This window comes from Apteryx mantelli, chromosome 2 (assembly GCF_036417845.1).
Source record: "Apteryx mantelli isolate bAptMan1 chromosome 2, bAptMan1.hap1, whole genome shotgun sequence".
NCBI classification, from domain to species: domain Eukaryota; kingdom Metazoa; phylum Chordata; class Aves; order Apterygiformes; family Apterygidae; genus Apteryx; species Apteryx mantelli.
The window spans coordinates 42,290,009-42,311,389 of NC_089979.1; the positions used below are offsets into that span (position 1 = coordinate 42,290,009).

General features: G+C 35.3%; 1 protein-coding gene across 1 annotated transcript in view; it reads right to left on the reverse strand.

The window, feature by feature from the left end:
- TRPA1 (transient receptor potential cation channel subfamily A member 1) overlaps positions 1-21,381 on the reverse strand; it is a 40,083-nt gene that overhangs the window by 18,543 nt on the left and 159 nt on the right. Inside the window, exons 2-13 of the mRNA XM_067290548.1 lie at positions 18,977-19,139; positions 17,116-17,291; positions 15,170-15,277; positions 14,093-14,201; positions 13,579-13,724; positions 11,979-12,115; positions 9,539-9,587; positions 5,600-5,699; positions 4,446-4,546; positions 3,038-3,207; positions 2,786-2,950; positions 1,110-1,224 (exon numbers count right to left, since the gene is read on the reverse strand). Of these exons, the coding sequence (XP_067146649.1) occupies positions 1,110-1,224; positions 2,786-2,950; positions 3,038-3,207; positions 4,446-4,546; positions 5,600-5,699; positions 9,539-9,587; positions 11,979-12,115; positions 13,579-13,724; positions 14,093-14,201; positions 15,170-15,277; positions 17,116-17,291; positions 18,977-19,139 (1,539 nt within the window). The remainder of the gene's footprint in view (positions 1-1,109; positions 1,225-2,785; positions 2,951-3,037; positions 3,208-4,445; positions 4,547-5,599; positions 5,700-9,538; positions 9,588-11,978; positions 12,116-13,578; positions 13,725-14,092; positions 14,202-15,169; positions 15,278-17,115; positions 17,292-18,976; positions 19,140-21,381) is intronic.

Here is a 21,381-nt window from a genome sequence, read left to right on the forward strand (position 1 = left end):
TGCTTTTACTAGCAACATTAAAAAGTAGAATCTCTTCATAGAGATTCTTACAGAGATTATAGAGAAGTTCTTTATTCCATGTCTACAGCCACAGGAGTGTTAAAATCTGAAGAGGAAACTCAGCTGCAAATAAGAAAGGCCAATTCATTAATATCTTGTAGTTTTGTAGCTAACAAACTGTGAGTCACAAATAGGTAAAAGTGATGGTATCTCCAGATACAGAAAGTCTGCATTTGATAATCAGGAAGACGAGCATCCCAAATCATATCCAGATGTGCTTGTATAAATAAATCTGCAAGAAAATCTGCAGGCACAGCTTTTTAATAGGAGCATTTTATTCTTTGGTATTTGCATAAAAGTAAGGCAATGTTTAAAGTGGTTTAGGAATCAAGTCACACTAAAAGTGACTTTTGAAAGCCTTCCCAACTCATCCAGGCTTCTCTGAGGAGAATTAAGAACTGAGCACAGGTGTTTGATATATGTTTAAGCAAGAGTTTTTCCTAATCTAGTAATTCTAAATGTTTCAGTCATCAGCCCTCTGAGAAGTCAGCAACATCTCTTCCATGCTGGCAACTGAACTGTTCTTTAAACTGACCATCCTCTGTCTTCTGTCTTGACCCAATAGATACTGCCATTGTCCAAACTTCTAAGCAGGATGGGAACCATATCTGTTGGATACAGCTGTGCAGAACAGGCGGATTTTTAACAGTTTCTAAATGATCTATTATTGATGTTGGATTTCTTTTAATCCGTATGAGCTCTTTAAATTGTTTTTGTACTACATTGTTAATTGCATTGTTATTGCTGCACTGTTATGGAGGCAAGAGGCATGTGTCTAATATACTTACAGTACCTTATATTTTATATTAGGCTATTTCTATTTTTGCGTCTTCTACTCATAAGAATTGGGTAAGAATGTCATTAATTATACATTAATCCAAGCAAAAAAGGTTAAAAGTGGTGATATATAAAGGTTTTACATCTGCCAAAGAAAACAGAATATTATGAATGTAATTCATAGTGAAACAAATCTACTAATAGGGTATCACAGACATTTTTTCTAGAAGTAATAATAGACTAGAAACAAATAATGTTACGTGAATACACACCCCTTCTTCATCCACTCTGTCAGTACATTTCACATTAGTATCCAAAATTATCTGCATTGTGCGAGTGTATCCTCCAAAGGCAGCATGGTGCAGGGCTGTCCAGCCTTTATAATCACTTAGATATAACAGGTATAAAAAATAGTAATTAAAAATGGAAAAGCTTTTCATAATTTTAAAGTAAATGTAACTCCTCTTGCTCAAACAACTTTTCTTTGGCATGACTACTGCAGAGATGTCCATGTCTTCTATTAACTACTATGTGATTATCAATGCATCACTCAGAAGTAAAAGGTTCAACTCTATAGAAGTATTTTGGTCTCTTCTCTTTTTTTTCCCGTTCTATTATTTATATGGGCTGATTGCATCTGTTTTCTTAGATGTCCCTTTCTAATGACTGAAAGGCTTATAATATTCTGTTATGAATACCTGGCAATAGACATAGCACACGACATGGCCATATCATGGAATTTTGCATTTAAAGACAGTGAATACACAAAACAATATAAGCACACAACTTTATTCCTATTAATATTACTTCATCTTAGTATAATGAAACTCAGTATGCTTTTTATCACATAGATTTCCCCAGGAAATTTCATCAGAAAATGCCAAATTTAAGTCTAAATTAAGCCTAAATATATACACAGACATATATGTGTGTGTGGGGGGGTACATATATATATATATACACACACACACACAAACACACATATATATACACATACATACATATACATATATGTGTGTGTGTGTGTGTGTGTGTGAGAGAGAGACAGACAGACAGACAGACAGACAGATTACACATCTTAGGGACAATTAATTTTGCCAGCTTCTGAAAGAACTGGACTTGGGATTCTTGACTAAGACCTCTATCCTAGCTGAGCAGGCCAGGTCAGCTAAGAACCGTGGCAAAAAGGGGCTTGGTGGTAATCCATTGAGTGGGTCCTCTGCAGTGCACAAGCACCAAACATAGGTGAGGTCTGTTTGCTAAAGGATCTCCTCTGAACACTTAGGCCCTAGCTCCAAGATGCAGCTGCAGTGTAGATTGTCCTGGATTTGGAAGCCCGAACTTGAAAGTTAGAGTTCTACACCACACCTTAGAAACAGGAATCTAAAGTCTTAGTAGCTTTGGCTCCTGGATCTGCAGGTGTGGGCCTGGAAGCTTTGAAAATCCTATCAGGATGTGGTGCTACCAGTGACCTGAGGCTCTCTGACCTGAAATCAGGACTTCAGAGTGCAAGGCAAGTGGCATGTGAACCACCAATTCCGAGAGTCCTTACCCAAGTCTGTTAGTGAACCTGACATTATAATATTTCCAAAACATTTTTTTTTCCATCACAGTTTACAATTCATCAAAAACGTCAGTGTTGTTCTCTCCACTGGATTCGGAGAGACCTCACTTTCCCAAGTGTTAGAAGCCTTGCTTTACAGCTAGCCCTGATTCTATGTGTGAGACAGAAGCAAGGCACAGTCAGCTTAGTTTTACAAATATTTCACAAATATGGTCTTACAATTCATAAGGTCTGACACCAACTTACATATTTAATAATGTATAAATATTCTTTGACAGAAATTTGTATTAACTTCCCAGCTGATGAATAACTTCCCAGGCATGGATATAAAATGTAAGGTGATAATTTTTCTTTACCTTAATAAAAGGAAATCTGTACACTTACCAGAGGAAAAGGGCCCCTCTCTTCAGAAGAAACTGAACTACCTTCTCATGACCATTCTGTGCTGCCAGGTGAAGGGGGGTCATTCCCTTTTTATCACCTTCATTCAAAAGTCTTGTGTCTTTCATATCTCTTATAAGCCGCTGACATGTATTGATGCGCCCATAGCTTTGAAAGATTAACACAGAAATTAATATCAAAGAAATCTGGGTGGAAAAAATGGCATTGATTCATTGCCTAGGCTGCACTACTAACCTGGCAGCAAAGTGTAATGGTGACTTCTTGTCCCTACTCTTAGAATATATGGAAACGTTCAGGCTGAGTAAGTTATTTACAGAGAGGGCCACACCTTGTCTGCATGCATAATGCAATGGAGTGCATCCTTCATTATCTTCATCCACTACAAGATTTTTAATATGTTCCATCTGTTACCAAAAGAAAAACAAAAACACAACCACAAAACTGCATTCATATTGCTAATGCTCCATAGCTTCTCATAGTTTCTAAAAGCAGCATTAATATTTTTAAAGTAGTATCTAAAAATATGAAATAAACCTTAAGAAAGGTAAATTTAATAACAGTGAACATTCGGTATGTCTGCTGATTTGTGAGTCACCATTTTTTCAAAGAATTACTCTTCAAAGAACAGAGCATCTTGCCATTCTGGGCTCTCACTGCAATATATCCACAGAACAAGTAAAATACAGGAGATTCTTAACCATACTTAACCATTCATAACCATAATACTCACTGCTGTCAGCTGTATTCAGCAGCAGAACTCTGGCTGTCAGGCACTATCAGTACACTGTTTTATAATTGCATTTCTCTTTCTCATCTTCATTTCCCTGTTTTTCTCCATACCTTGTCACTCACTCTTCTATATATATCCTTTCTTAAAAAACCTAAGAATCCCCATCCCGGTCTGCTCCACTCCTTTGTCTGAATTTTTAGAATAATTACGAAATCAATGCAGACACTAGTTAGTTACTAGAGTTATAGCTCCACTTTAAAGTTGATTCTCAAAATCTACTGAAAAAGGGACGTTAAATCAATTCTAAATTACTAAAGTTGTTTACAGATTACAGTGGATGCTGTAAGATCAGTTTTACTTGATTCACATTTAAAATGTTATTCCTGGTACTGTGAATGATAGAAAACTTATCTCCTTCAAGTGAGCTTGCGCTCTAGCAATACGAGTATTTTACCTCAGCATAGCCAAATATTTGAAATCCTTTTTAAAACAAAATCAAAGACTTCATTACAGTTGTGTCCACAGAGAATTCCAGCAGAATATGCTGTAAGCTATGCAAGTCCTGGAGCTTGACTGAATATGAGCATGTCCCCTAGCTTTACTGCATACAAACTGGGAAAGTAAAAGTGAAAAGTTCTATATTATATTGCCTACCTCTTGAGCTATTCAATCTGCCAACAGCAAAATAATTTATGTGATTATGTTATTCCTTTTGCTTGGCAATAAGAAAACTGTATTATTGGTTTTGAAATGTTTTCATGAGAGATATGTACCTGTTCAAACTATTTTCTGGGACACTGGGTAACTCAACCAAAACTTTTACAAACATTCCAAAATGGAAAAAGTAGTTGCTTTTTTCTTTACATTTTCTAATAATAGTAACTGAAAGGCATAAACTGATGCTCACTGTACCTGCAGAAATTTCTCATTCAGATGTTGCAATCCTCCAGGCTGCAATACCGTCAAATGCAAGAAATTCCGACCAAGATGATCTTTTAATGATACATTTGCTCCTAGATAAATAAGAAAATAAATACTAGCAGTTTCAAAACTGCTGACCTCTAGCACTTATTGATGATATTTAAGTAATGAATACTGAAAACAAATCTATAAAATAAATATTTCAAGTCAACACTATGCTGTAGCATTTTATTCACAAAAAAATTATTCCTCTTGCTCAGATTTCATCATCATCTCGTGTGTGTATGCATATCATATCTCATTAAAGCACTAAGATTTACATGTGGCCCTTGAATTCAGGGATACTGAGCACCCACAAATCTAGACATGATTTAAAGATGCAGATGATTGCCACTTCTAATATTGTATTTACAGTTCACTCCCATTGTAATCATATTGTCTTAACAATGTTTCACTACTCTCAAAATCACTGTAATTTTATGCAGCAGTTATTTGAGTAATAATCCATAAAAACATTATATAAAGCAACAGGAAATGGGAAGTTTTTTGCCAGTTGGGAAAAAATATATCTTAATAAAGTCCTTAATAATTGTTACTACATTAAACCTTTTACTGAAGATAAAAAACATTAACAAAATGAATTATGTTAATAATGAGGAAATACACTAATATTTAGCTTGCACCAATGGCAATTGAAAAACAAAGCTCAAACCTTGTGAAGGTGACTGTGAATAAATAAAGTTGCAGGCAACACTTGAAATACAAACATTAAAACAATATTGATTTGTGGTAAGAAACATGGTTCTGCAGAAGTGGTGTATTTATTCCACTATTCTGCTTACTGTGGAGAGCTCCTAAGGAACACAGGGATGGAGTGCAAGTGTCACCTGTACCTTGAGAAGCATGAAATGTGGACTCATAAATTCTACACACTCTTCTATAGTCTGTTCACTCTATATGAAAAGGGGTGAAATCATCATCCTAATTCTTCCTTTATCTTCAGGGCCACCTGCACAGAACAGCTGTTTAGCTCAGTTGCTCCTGGACTATATGCTGAAGTGTTGAATTGAAATGTAGACGCAGAGTTTTAACAGGTATGAACTTTGCTCAAAGGAAGTGTATCATATGTATATACTCCTTTGTACCTTTTGAGAGCAGTAAATTCACAATTTTCCATGATGCACAAGAAGTGGCCAACAGAAGTGGGGATCGACCTTCTATGTCAACACTATCAATATTTGCTCCCTGCAATAAAGAATTTCAAGTTTATCATGAATAATGAATAAATACAAATTTTAAATGGTGCTGGCCTTTATAAATATAGCAGAATTACAGGCATTCTTAGTAGCTCCAGATGCTCCAGATTAAGTAAATTCAATAAACACATCTTTATATAAAACAATCATGTTTTCAAACTATCAGTGTAGTCATCTAAATAAGTATTTAGACACCTAAATAACAGTGGCCTACTTCTAGGTATACTGACTTCACATCTGATGACCTTTTATTACTATAATTTGCCATGCATTTATATATATTTAAATATATAGTCCTAATTTGAAAATGGTAGGATTAATGCTCTGGAAAAATACCAAAATTACAGCCCTTTTGAATGATGTGCTCTTACCTAACAAACTATTATCAGAACAAGATACTTCTGAACCACTGTACTAACATATATGAATACTGTTCTAGCAATAATACATTCAGAAACCAGCATGTTTCAACCTGTATAGCTTGATATATCTTCATTTTTTTGCCATGATAAACTAAACCAGCCAAGTTAATTTTGACCACAATGTAGTTGTGTCAACAGCATATTTTTGTTATCCAAACTTAATGGTTTTGATATGACTTATTTTACTTAGGGGAAGCACAAGGACTGGAATGAGATACTACAGCAAAAGCTCAGTTTTGTTTTGTCTGTTTTTGCATGAGGTTTGTGTTGCCAAGCTGATACATCACTGTGGTCATATTAGCAAAACATCAGAAGCATAAACAAATCTGCATCCACCAACTCCTGCCGATAAGGGAGCATGAAGATGCAAATAAATGAGCTAACAAGAAGTGTATTTTATGATATTTTAGATACAGTTTTTCCAGAAATTGAGCTGTAAGACAAATTGGGTGAGGTTATCAGAGTATACAACAAATTCTGTTTTATTTCACATGTTATCCAATGATCACTGAAAAGTCAATGGAAGTTTTTCCATTAACCTGAATGATACCTGGGTCCAGCTCTAAATCAAAAGAGAATTAACTATACTCATGATCAATATTTACTTTCCAGGATAATAAAACCTGTAATATAGCAATAAGAAATATGCAATAAATGCTCAGTGATTACTTCACCACAGGGAACAGGAAGCTTCTAATGTATGCTGATGAAATGTCTGATTGTAACCCATGCAGGACCCTTTCTCTGCTTACTCTTCTACAAAGTTAGCCATCCTCTGAAAAACGTTCTTATTCATCAAAAGAACGAATAGGGACCTTTTTATCCAAGTGGCTCATTCATTTCAGTGAACACAGGGGCAGCAATTTACATTTAATAATGTAATCTTATAATCACTTTCTCTTTAGCTAATATTGTTGAGTCCTCAGCAAAATGAATTCAGTAGCATTCATCTCGTATTTGGCACAATAAGAAGAAGTATCTCTCATATTGACACAAATATTTATGATATGGATGAGTTAACAACTTATAAGTTTAGCTTATGAACTTTTTACTTTTCATTCATACATTAATATATATGAATTAAACACAAATGAATAGACACATAAATATGATATATAAAAACTGTAAATATCAATTAGTATTTATACCAATTTAATCTTCTGGTGTGCGTTTAATGAAAAAGAAGGAACACAAAAAAGGAAAAAAAAAAAAGGACGTTCAAAAAGAGGCAAAAAATGTGTAAAAGTACCACTTAATTACTCTGAAGAAGCATATTTCAAGAGAATTTATGAAGAGAAACAATCTTTAAGAGAAGTAAACTCAAGAAGCACCAGACATCTCAATGCTTAATTGTCCAGTATACAACAAAATTACTAAAAGATCCAAAGAAATAGCTAAGATACTAGCTGAACTGTAAGACCCTTCTAATTTTCCTATCTTAACTCCTTTTTAAATTACACACACAACTGTGCACATAACTTGCAAATACAGTCGCATCATTTGTGTGCACAGACCAGACACTATGTACATAAATGGCAAATGTGGCAAAGGCCACAATGGCATTATTTGTTAATGTCATTGTGTTTAAAATGCCTAATTTGTATATCAAATTACAAATAATTTTTAAAAAAATTTTGTTATATTTAAAAGTTGGAATATTGATCTAGGTTTTCATCTTTTTTCCTTTTTTTAAGGCTTCAGTTCACCTAGTTGACAAATATTCAAAGACACAGCTGTATGTGTCATTGAAACAACAGTATGTACTCAGTGCAATGCTATGTGGAGGCCAAATGCAACATAATGAAACAGTCTACAAGAAATATCTGTACAGTTTGATTCTCTGATTTTTGTGTAGCACATTCATCTACATCTTACAAAAAAATGGTGTAATTTAGATATAAATAGCATACATTGTTTGCCTGGACAATATGTTTTAGCATGGATTATCTTATATTTATTGTCTAGAAGAGCTAGATGTATCTGTTTACAATGATTTTTATTTTCAAACATGAAAAGTGCCAAGAATAAGATAAAGGAAATTATTTATGAGGTAATGTGCATCGAGCATGGATATTTAAAGCATAAAATAAATATATTTTGTCCTTTATTAAAACCAGCAAGCCATTCTGAACTGAAATTTGCGATTCTTTCTGAGCAGTAAAATCAGTGTCAGGCAGTTGTTTCTATGCACCTTTCCTTTTTCACTCTCATGTCTGCCACAGTACAGGCGATGCCTAGTGATCTTGCCAGGAGTCCGAGAGAGGAGGCAGCACAGGTAGCACGCGCTGCATCCCATTAACTCGGACTGCCATATTTTGATCCATTCCCAGGCAGGTCAAATAAAAACAGTCCTGAAGTTTCAAACTGACATACTTTATATGGAAAGTCAAACAAACCTTCAGCACGGGTTCTTTTCTACGAAAGAGGCCAAAATCATCAAACACTAAAGGAATACCAGTTTGTTCTTAGCAAATGGATCATTAAAGATTTCCCCCAATAGTTTGTGCACACAAGGCTCCACATGCAAAAACTTGTGTCTGTATTTCTCAGGTAATAACTTCTGTAGACAGGTAATTTTTTCAGACAAGTGTCAGCAGTCAAACAGCACCAGCTAACATTTGGTAATTCATTAAAAATATGCACAACATCTAGTTCTGACTAAATCCAATCCCTTTAACAGAGTTCCTTAGAAAAGCATAATTTTATGTAGAAGAGAACATTTCTAACATTGTTGGCAAGAAATTAAGTAAAAATCTCGGCTGACATAAAACGGAAAATTTCCATCGACTTCTGAAATTTTCCTCAGCAGTGTACACCCTCAGAGCGGGGCATATAATGGTTACATGAACCTTAATAACTGCAGCTAATGCACACTTTCAGCATAGCCAGCAGCATCCCAAGTTACATTTTTTCTCTTTTTCCCCCATAATTACTGAATGAAGAAATATAACTAAACTATACTCAGAGTAAAAGATACTTCTAGATCCGGCACAAACCTCAATATATGGCTATGTGACCCAGAACAACGATATATATATACATGAGAAAAATAATTTCTTTCTGGGAAAAGCAGATTAAATTCAATGCATGTTTAACACTCATTTCATTTACATAGTTCATATTCTGAACGTGAAGATGACTGAAACAGTTTGCCATATCTGATAAAAGATGTTTATGAAACCTTTCTCAATAAGTAAAAAAAAAAAAAAGCAAAAATGCAGGTTTTCATCCTCTGTAACTGTGGGATGCTTTTATGGACCCAGAATTACCACTGTCATTATATATTTTTATATATATCTAATAACCTATACCTGAGAAAAATTTTCCTTTACGAATTTCTCTATGCAGACCTGTAGGAATAGATAGCAATAATCTCTATAAACATATTGCTTGATTAAATATTTACCATTGAAATCAAATACTCTGCCAGTTCATAATGATCAAACAATGCTGTCCTGTGGGGAAAAATGCAAAAATATAGTAATATTAGAATGGACAAGGAAGTTTCAAAGTAAAGGGTAATATTTTTTCCAATTGCTGCATTTTGTAGTATTTTCAAATAAATATCTTTTTAATAAAACAGAAAGAGAGTGAGATACCTTACTACATAATTCCTTTTAATAAATTATTGTTTCCACTTTTGTTATGGATTTTTTTTAACTATGTTCAATTCAATTAATACATTGAAAATTCAGTGTGGGAAACAAAGACCTGACTGGTCAAGTCAATAGGCATTTTAACATTGATTTTTAACAGAACCATTCATTTTATATGTCAGATCTTTTGCTGTACCACACAAGGTCAACACAGAATTCCACAAGCTTCAGACTCAATTTGTTCTATGCAGACCTAGAGCTTCAAATCAATTTAACTGATCCAATCATCCAAAAACACCCACTAGCTTACTACATACTTTCCTAGAGCAAGGGCTAAAATTGTAATAACTCAGCTAAATGTGTATCAGACTGTGACAGGAAATTCTCCTCCACTCCTTGGAGTGAAACTCCAAAAATAAGGAAAGAATCATTCACCACCTGATATAAATGGTGGTGACATTTATTAATTTACCAAAAATATTTTAAAGCTATCTATACACATGAAAAATTCTCAAGTTTTATCCTACAGTAAGAGATTGAATTTTGTATTATAGAAAAAAAATCAAAGCAGGAATTATTGCACAATTAATACAGACATTCTAAATGTTTTAAAAAGTTAGACCTCTACTAAATATTTTTACTCAAATACCTGCTCTCTTAAGTTTTGACAATGAAGTTCAAAATGAGCAACACAGAAGGACAGTTCCAAGGTTATACTGTATCTCAAAGATAACACTTCCCTTAGCATGATAGGAGGTAATAACACAGCGTATACTATAGTTAGAAGCAATTACTGCAAAGATGGTCTTTAATAATAACGTCATGGTTCCAAATGGGTAGAGACACCTCCGTTATCTATAGTAGACCTCTCCAGTCAGGCATAAATATTGAATGCTTCACACACACCCAAAAGAAATTCCAAGGTGTCTGAACAGAGAGCAAAACCATTTTATAAAATACTCAGATGGAAACATGACAGTAGGAACGTGACTAATCATGTCCAGCCTAGATGCTCCTTCACTGCTCTCAGCAAGTTAAAGTTCCTCTTTAGTTTAATTACATTCTGAGAGATTCAGATGACTTTCTGACAATTCTTGATACTACTTCTTTTTCTGTTTCACAGACACAGGGAGCAAAAGAGTATCATTCATTATTGTCCAGAACTTCTTCCTAGGACAATCATTTCCACAGTTATGATGGCCAGCTATCCAGTAAGTAGTAAGGCTACAATGTGTTTGCACAATTTTCTTTGGTGTTCTGTCATCACTTTGTCTTCAGTAGGGTTTTATCACCGTAACATTTCCAAATGCACCCAATCTTTATCTTAACTTTACAACACATTCCACTTCAAACTTCTTCATTTATCTATAAATTATTCCACTTTATACCCACCATCCAAAGAACAATTATGTCTACTGCCTCCAACTTTCTACCATTTATTTCATATTGTAATACTCCTTGTAGAGTAACAATGTAAAATTATTACACTCTATTTGAATGCAGTGAGATATATCTTTCTTGCAAAAATTCACAGATGGTGAGATAAACTATCTTCCATAAAGTTGGCAGTCAGCATATTTAACTGAGTGCCTTTCTCTTACAGAAGACTAGGGAAACTCTTCCACAGTTTTGTGCTCTGATTTCAGTAGATCTTGAAAGTCTATAAGGTTGTTAAACACACAAACAGCCATTTGCAACTCTGCAGTCATAGTGAACTGTACTATCATCTACCTTTACCTGATCAGGTATTGGATGATTTTTTTTTTTGGGGGGGGGGGGGAGGGGAACAAAAAACCCAAGATCACTTTTAATATTTTTTTCCTTTCATTTGCTGGAGAATATAAGCCCCATTAGATGAGGTTTAACGTCCATCTGTTCCACAGCCGCCGAGGCTGTTAACAGATCCAGAAACTGATTCACCTATTAATTCTTTACTGGATTGAATTTTCAGTACAAACTGTCAGCGATTCCTAAGCATGGTTCTGAGATAACCAGATCATACCATTTTGATTTTTATCTCAGCACAAAATCTTTAACATTTTGACCAAATTACTGGCTCCTTCATATGTTACTGAAATCATCTCCCACACCATAGAGAAGTTCCAACACATGTGGAGGGTCTTCTAATTTTTATCTACTTTGTATAAGTATCCTGTATATAGTATAACTGGATGCTGTTAAAACAGTGAGGCTAATTAAGAATATTCTGGCTCACAACTTATAAAGAAATCTGGCAGAACAGCCTCCTACCTGTGAAGCAATGTTTCCTTATTCCCATCTACAGCATCAATAATAGATTCCTCACCAGCATAGGACGACATCATTAACTTTACAATCTCAGTTGCTCCTTGAGTGGCAGCAAAATGTAGTGCTGTGCATTTTTCATTCTGTGCATGGGACAATAAAACAACACTTGAACTCAGCCTAAGCCCCAACCTATTAAATATGCTAGTGATCTAGCCCAGGATTCCTAGTTGCCTAAATTCCTATGCAAGCTTTAGTCCTTCCCTAAAGAAGCAAAACTCCAAAGAGATCTTAAAGACCAGAAAAGACTAAAGAGATATATTTAAGGGTCAGTACAAAGCTTTTTATTATTCTATGCCAGTCCCCTAAGATATGAGATAATGACGGTTGTAACGATTTTTTGTAGTTGAATTAATAAGCAGTGACACACAGCACCCTTAAATACAACAGCTGTAGCAAAAGAAAATTGCAGAAAGCCATAGGTAGACTAGTACAAACGAATAAACAAATAAATGCACCTCTCAAATATAGAAAACATGCTGGTTTTGATATTTCTGACTACTAGATTAGATGTCTTCCTTAAATACAATTTCCTGCAGATTTTATTAAAAATAACCTGGTGTAATACATCATTAAACTATTATAAACTAAAATAAGCTATCATAAAATTATTAAAAAATTAATAAATGATTGGAACAAGATTTGCCAGAACAGGGTGTCATTTAGCTAGATGGGACAAACTAGCTTTGATACATGCCTGAAGAATTTTATCCTTGTCCATTTCATAACAGGAAAGTTTCACTGAATGCATTGGAATGGGCTTTTTCACAATGCCATAAGCATTCTCAAAATTGTCAGTTGTCTTCCCAGAACTGTCAGCAAAAATCACCTCATTTAAATGTTCTGTGTTCAAAGTATCGACCAAATAAAAGAGGGCTATACCATGCTTATCTTTCTCTCATGAGCTGACTTCAGTCTTGCAAATAATTTGATTAATGTCTGAGATATTTTCAGAAATGTTTATTCATCATGAAGCTGGGAGAAAGCCCTTAGACCAAACTGAGCAGGTGTCACAAATTCATTCTTTGCATACAAAGAAGATACTGTACAGGAGAAGGAGAGACTGAGGATAACAAGAATGATGAGAAAGGGTCAGATCACAGGTCTAGCCATCTTCATATCCCATTTCTAACAATGGATGATAGCAGGTGCACAGTAAAGAGTTTGTGAGCAAGGTGAGCACACAGCAATACTTCTCCATATTGCTCTCCCAGCCTCCATCTATTTATGACTCAAGGACTACCTGAGCCACAGAGCATGTCTTTGTATTTAGTAGATGTAGATGGATTTTTCTTTCATGCATTTTCCCAATTGCATTTTGAACCCATGCAAGCTTTTCACACTCTCAACATCCTATGTAGCTTGTGTAAAGAAACCTGCCATTTTGTCTGTTTTGAATTAGGCACATTTCCATTTGCTGCTCCATTTTTTTTTCATTAGAAGAGAAAATCAGCAACGATTATCTATTCATCATTTCCCTATCATGTGGGGTTTTAGATAAATCTATGTTATATCAAATTATGTTTCACTCTGTTGCCCATTTTACCTGTTTTAGATCAATTTGGGCTCCAAATTCAATGCACATTTTAATCATTTCCAAGTCTCCACTTTGAACTGCCAAATGGAGGGGACTGCACTTCCCATTATTGGTAAAATTGATGTGAGTTTTAGCAGAGTGACCTAATTCTTCACCTGAGAGATGAAACAAAATGTAAAATTTTAAGTGAGGATGAGATAACCTAAGATATCAAGGTTTTAAAAAACAGGTGTATTAACTTAGGAATAATATTTCCCCACTCAATACAAGAACATTTCACACCTCTCATTAAACAATGGATGGGTACACATTTAGGAAACCAGTCAAGCTGTTGCTGCAATCCTACGAAAGCGACTCAAACGAATAATTTTGCCCATGGGAATAACTGCATTAACTTCTTGTTAAGTTCAGTCACATGTGTAAGTGCTTTCTTGTACAGTTCTTTGAGAGAGATAAAGCAGTAAATTGGCAATGTTATCATAAATAATAAATCTCATCAACTGATTTCGAACAAATTATTTACCTTTTTTTAAGAGAATTTCCATACATGTTTTTGCACCTGAAAATGCAGCTGCATGGATAGGCATACATCCTGTTTTGTTTGGTTTACATATTTTCCCTCCATTTTCAATCTGAAAAAATAATGCTTAGGTATGGATTAATGTCATACAGAAAATTCTGACTAATGAGCACATTGTCACAGATAAAGTCTCCATTGTCTCCTTTTTAAAAAAATTGTATATGCATTGTAAAGTTTATATTCAAACATCTCTTGGTGTGTATATATATATATACAAACATATACATATATACACACACACACACATACATATATATACACATATATATGTATGTTTCTTTTTGTGTCCTGATGACCTTCAAAATTAGCTTGAATAAGTTGTTTTCTGTTTGCTGCTACGATACACTTATATTTGCTCTACAAAGATTAAAGTTTATTAGTAACCTTGAAAATAATCCCTTGAATCATAAACACCTTACCTTTTTTCACAACACAGGCAAGACTTGTAAGTCCAATAAACAAGTAAAGTAGCTCAAGTATCGTTGATTTTTTTCAACAGTTTTTTAAATTACAAAATGTTAAATCTCATTTTTGCAAAATATGTTTCTCAAAATATATACACCTCAGAAATCCCAGAATATATTTAAGAGTTGCTGGCACTGTTTCTTCAAACAGCTCCTAAGCATTTCATTAACAAGTTTTCTTCACACTGCTTTGGAAGCATATAAGTGAAAGCATAAATAAAGAATGGCATAGAGGAAGATAAAACACTTTCTATTTCAGAAAAAAATGTTCTTTTTTGAGCTTTAAATTACGATTTTTTTCCCAAGAGATGCTCCCTTTATATAATGGATAGTGATGCTATAAGGGTGACCACTGAACGTTTATTTGCAGTGCCAACACCTCAAGAAATAAAAAGCAGCACACATATGCACAAACCTATGTAAAGAACTTTAAGTATTAGGCCCTTGATTTGCATTTAAGTTTCCTCCACTAAACAAAGACAGAATGCAGGAACAGAAAAACACTGCATCAAGATAAACAGAGTCACATTAAAAGACAACGGATAATTATACCTACCAGGAGTGTCAGTGCTTCAGGATTATCCTTGTAACATGCTACAATTATAGGTGTGTTCCCTGCTTCGCCTTCCAAATTAACATCTGTACTGCTATGCTGGACTAAAATCTAGATGTTTACAATAACATTCAGTCAACCATAAGCCAAACACAACAACAAAAGCCTATTCCGTTACTTCTGTTGTTTATCACACATAGTGCTCTTATCATGACTTGTTCTATTTGCATGCCAACAGCCCACACAAAGCAAAGGCAGAGAAGGGATAAAATGAGGGAGAATGTAAAAATATGCAGGGGAAAAACGCAGGCAAGAGCAGACAAGGAAAAATAAATTTCTTTATGGCAGAAGGTTGGATAGCTAGGATAAGCCTGTGCTAACCATGAAGTGTCTTAAAGTTTTATTCAACAAATTCCTCAGTACTGTGACAAAATCTTTTCTGTAGCAGATTGCAGTTGGGGATTTTCATCTTGTTTGTTATAACATATTGTAGTGTTTTGTATTTCCTGGAAAATGTTAATGTTGTAGACCCTTCTCAACTAGGCATCTGCTGGACAGTTGTATGAAATCATGGGAGACTAGACTTAATGAAAACAGGGACCCTTCCAGTTTTGTATTCCTAATCTGATCCTTGTGTTTACAGCTAACACTGAGCTGCCAGTGTTGCCAAAGATCTCTATAATTGCTTCCAGTGTATTTTGGAGAAGTAAGGGATTATGGAAACAACCACACTTCACCACACGTTTATTCCTCTATCCAGATATTTATTCATTTAATTCTGTTTTAGTAATTCCAACGAATTTTTGTGCACTGGAGAAACTGGCATGTTTTATTCACTCTTGGGCAATTTGACAATGGAAACCAAAGGAGAATGAGCTTGAATAAACAACATAGCGGGGAAGATATGAGAGCGCGTATTTTGTCAAAAGCAGAGCTCTAAAATAATTCAAATCCAGAACTCATTGCCAACAGCATTTTCAAAATCTGGCATTTCAGATTTTATAATTTTATTATTCTAAATTGACAGTAAATATAGACTTGGTAAGAGATGCGAGGACTACGAGATCTTTTAGTATTGGCAGTTTCTAAAAGAATTTTACTTTTTGAATACAGAGATATCTTTTTTCCTTCCTGTGTTTGGATGTACTAGAAAAAGAGAGAAATTTAACGTGAAAAGTTAGCTGCTGCGGTGTTAAGGTTGTATTAACCTAGTAAATTCCAGAATTTTACAAATTCTAAAATGTCAGACAGTTACTTAAACTGGAGTGCAAACATTCTCATTATGCTTGGTCAGATGATGAAAAATACTTTGCTTAAAATTTCAATGCTTCTTCTATTTTACAAGGTTCAAAATAGACACCTTAGTAATAATTTCTTCACAACGTACTTTTGCAATTTTTAATTGAGTAACAGCAGAATGAAAGAAGCAAAGTTATTAAAATGTTGGTTTTAAGAACTGTGCTTTCTGATTAAAATCCACTAAAATAAATAAAAATATAACTTACTAGTTTCACAGATATTTTTGATAGTTCTGTGACTTTCTATGCAATTATCAATAAAAACTTTCAGAACATAAACATTTAAAATACCACAATGTCTACTTGAAATTTTATTGTTAAAAATAACCTTCTTGAAAAAGCCACTGTGTTTGCAAAATTTAAAAGGAATTTCAGTTAAACATAATTAGGACTACTACAATAGCACACCTATCAGTATATAAATCAATAAGTTACTTCTTATTTGCTAAGCCGAGAACACACAAACCTCTCTACAAGCACCGTATGTTACACATCCTGCTTGCTAAACAAAGCGTATTGAGGACGTACGAGCACATGAGAGCATATGAGCTACACCCAGGATACAGCATATATAAACAAGCTCTTGGTGTTCTGCATGCAGCTACTGAGCTACTTATCAAGTCTGTTTACTTATGTGAACTTTAGACTTACTTTAACAATTTCATTATGCAGGGACTGCACAGCCATATGCAAAGGTGCCATCATATTGGAGTTGAGAATATTTGGATTGGCTCCTCTACTGAGAAGTAAACTGACACTTTCAATCTGGTTTTTCTTTGTGGCCCAGTGAAGTGGAGTATTTCCAGAAGAATCCATCACATTTAATACTAGCTCAAAGGAGAGAGAAAAAAACCACAAAGCAAAGCTGTCAAATGTTCTGATCATACTGAAAAAAAATGTGTTTTCAAGGGAGGGTTAGCTCTGTATTACTGCAGTTCTTAAAGTGAAAAACAAAGAGGCCCTACCTGATGCAGTCAAGCTGCATGTCGCACACACTGTTAGATCAAATTACTTATAGGGCTGAATACACCATATTGTTAAGAGAAAATGTTCTATTAGAGATATGAATATATTAAAATACAGTGGAGAGGAAGCTTGATAAGGTTAGGAAATATCAATAAAGCTTTTTATTAGATCTTCTCAAATTATAATAGTGGAGAGATCAGAGGGGTACAACACCTGTCTATTTCTTACTCATTATTTTACACTTCTTTTTTTCCAGACTTCCTTGATTTTCCTCTTTCTTTGTCTCTTCTCTTTCACATCTTCTTTGAATTTGCAGCTATTGCTTTAGAGGCCGTACTGAACAAGTGAGTGTTAATAATTAAAATGAGAGATAATAAATAACTGGTCGCAAATTATTAGATGACTAAAGACCAGATCTTTTCTGATTCACTTAACACCATAGAGGTAAATCAGTACATGTTGATAGAAAACTGGTCTGGTCTATACATATAATTTGAATTTCAAAATTGGAGATGAACTTCAACAAACACTCTGAAGAATTAATACAAAAATGATAAATTGAAAAGAAAAAAATATTTTTCAGTCTGAATAATCTTAAAAATACATTGACTACCATTCAGTGAAGGATGAGCTTTTTAGAGTGTGTTTGTCCAGTAGCCCACAGTCTGTCACTGGAGTTCATAGGTAGTTTCACAGCACCAGAAATATTTATTAATAATAGTAACTATTAAACAGCATCTTTTACAGGGAGTGCTTTTTCTTCATTCAAGGCCTCATGCTCTTCCACTCCTTCCCTGAATTTTCTAGGATATGACCAATCTCATCAGATGTTTACTCTTCCCCACTATTAAGTAAACAAGAGTGAAATGATAACAATTTTTAAAAAGCAGTACCTTCTTCTGTGTACCTTCATACTTTGTCTTATTTACTTCTATACTTGCATTCCGCCTTCAGCAGCACCAAACATGTGACCACAACTTAGCAAGTGTTTCAACTGCATCAAATGTATTACTAATAAATTGAGTTTTTTATTAAGTTACCCAAGAATTCTATTAAAACATATCTAACATACTTATCTACAACATGAAATATTCAATTATGTATTAAAATTGAACTGATTTAGAAAGATAGAAGTGAGTGATAACATACTTGAGTGACAAATATGGGAAACTAAATTACTTCTTACCTATGTTTCCAGTATTTTAAACATACCAAAAGATACATAATGTATATAAGAAAGATAAAATGTCAGATGTACTGTATTTCAGTACAGTTTTCCTTTTCATATTTGAAGACTATAAATCTGAGTCTTCAATAGAATAAAATACGTTGAATCACTGCATTAGAGAGAAAAACAATACTAACATAATAAGGGTGACCCAAAGCATACCGGAGACACTGAAAACTGTGACAGACAGTTTGAACAGTATTTGACTGTATAAATGTAGGTAACACATATCCTATCTGTTTCAGTCAGGTAACACATACTTTGATTTTATGAACTATTTTATTTAACTGAATAAATAAGTTCAATAATATGTGTTACCTTCACAGGAAGAATCTTCTATGATCATTTGCATTAATTCTATTTGACCTCCTTCTGCGGCATGATGCAGTGGGGTGGCATTTAATTCATCCACTTTGGTAAGCCCAGAACGATTCTTCTTAATGAAGCTCCGCAGTCTACACGCACTTCCATCTGAAATCACCTATTTTGGATACAAATATTTTCATTTTCAGATTTTCCTAATAGACGAGATGTTAGTAATATGTTACTGTTGGCAGTTTACCCCTCAGTAATTCTCTCTCAACCATGCAGTTTCATACAGAACTACACAAATCCTGCTCAAATTAAGTCGACAGCAAAACTCAGACTGATTCAATTGATTGCAAAGTCACACCCCCAAGTAAAGAACAGAGCAAAACTAACCAAAATGGAAATGAACTGGATCCTTTATTTTGTCTTCTGCAGTGAGATCAAGATCCTCCCTCCACCACAAGAAATCCAAAGAAAGCAAGCAAGTAAATTTATCACTTACATTTTTATTCCCTCTGCAGCTATGGCCAAGTCAAATGAATTCAGCGAAGAGGAAAAACGAATAATCTCAACAGTTTCTTCTTCTAGAGCTTGCTACAGAGACCGATATTACAGCACTATCCTAAGAGCGTCCCATGGGCTAATCCTCAGCCTGAAACAATCCAGCGTCTTCATAGCGCAATGTAACTAAGACCCTCTGACTGCTCAGCCCTCTGACACCTTAATACATCCCTGCTGCTGCACTTTGTGACCACAGCCCCCTACAGAAACCCTTCTCATTCTATGCTAGGAAGTTCTCCTCGTCTTTTTATTAGAGCATTGCAAAAATCATAGTTGTTTATGAGGAAAAGTGAGAGAAAGAGTGATTGCAATGGAATGAGCAGGAATTTAAAAAACAGTTATTAAAAAGATCAAAAGGGAATAAAAACAATTCAACAAAATTGGGAGGAAAAAACCCTCATACCAGAAGTGACACAAACCTTCCCAAAGAGAAGTAAGGAAGCAAAGCAAGAAAAAAGGAAATTCCCCAAATTATTGTTCCCTCCTCAGCTGCCAAAAAAGGAAAACTTTGGTCTTCAGTGTCCCCCAAGCCATAAAAATTTGACAATTTTTGCTTTCATTAAGCAAATTACATTATGGGGCTGCTCATTCAAACACTTAAGCACATTTAACTTCTTTCAGCTAAATAGTCCCATTGACCTCAGTGAGGTTACTCATGTGAATAATGTTACAAATGTGCTTAAATATTTAGAAGATTGGGGCCAAATACACGGGTAGTATCCGCTTCAAAAGTGCAGTCGGAAGAAGCTGAGAGAAAACAGGTAATATCATTGCTGAAAAGGGTATCAGATGAGTCAATAGTCGTAATAGTGAGGTCTATTATGTACACAAATATCTACACATTTCATACCACCAAAAAGGTATTTAAGAAAACCTTATTGTACAGCCCTATACACATGCACACAATATCTTTTATTCTGTCTTTTATTCTTACTTGATTTTAATTGTAATGAATTTTAAATCTTTCTATTGATTTAAACCAGATTCTGCCACTAACTACATTGGAATTTTTTGTCAACATCAGAAAAAATGTGGCTGAAAGCTTTGCATGATGAGAACTTCTACTAACGAAAAAAAAAAAGGTATTTTAGCAAATAATGCAGTATTTCCCCAGCAAAATAGTAAAGGAAGAAATCCACTAGGTGTTCTCAGTGCCTTCCTTTCACTTCTGAAGAAGCAAAGCAAGCTATTTTAAGCAATAGCAGCTCCTTTGTGTTTTATCTGAATGTTCCCATAATTGCAGACTACCCACGAAAGTGACAACCCAGGTGTTGTGCAGACCTACGGCTGGCACAGAAAACGAGGCTGGAAAAGACCTCAAGGGGTCATTAAACCCCTCCACATACTGTAGCATGTTTGTTTAGTCTGTTCTTAAAAATCTCCAAAGTTACCCAAGTCATTCGCTCAACCTCTTCTGTTGCTTAATCATTCCTAGTTAAAAAACATCCTAGTTTAAAAATGCTTCCCCAGTGTCCATTCCAATCGTCCCTATAAAAATACATCATTTCTTGTCCTGTTCCCCATGGAAACAGGAGCAGATTACACCCTTTTGGGCAGCGATTTTGTACCTGTAGGTTGTGGCACTGCTTCCCTTTCCCCTTAGCGCAGCGCCAGCTCTTTCAAACTTCCCGTTGGGGCCATTTCTGCCGGCCGCCGGCTCACTCGCGCCGCTCCGTGCGGGTCCCCCCCAGCGGCCGCGCTGCTCCGGGGAGCCCTGCCCGGCGGGGACGGCGCCGCCGCCGCCGCCGCTGCCGCCCGCCCCGTGCTCGCGCCTCGCGCCAGCGCCGCAGAGCTGCCCCGGGCGCCGTGCGGGGGGCGCAGCCGCCCCCGGCCCGCCTCGCAGCCCCCCGCCC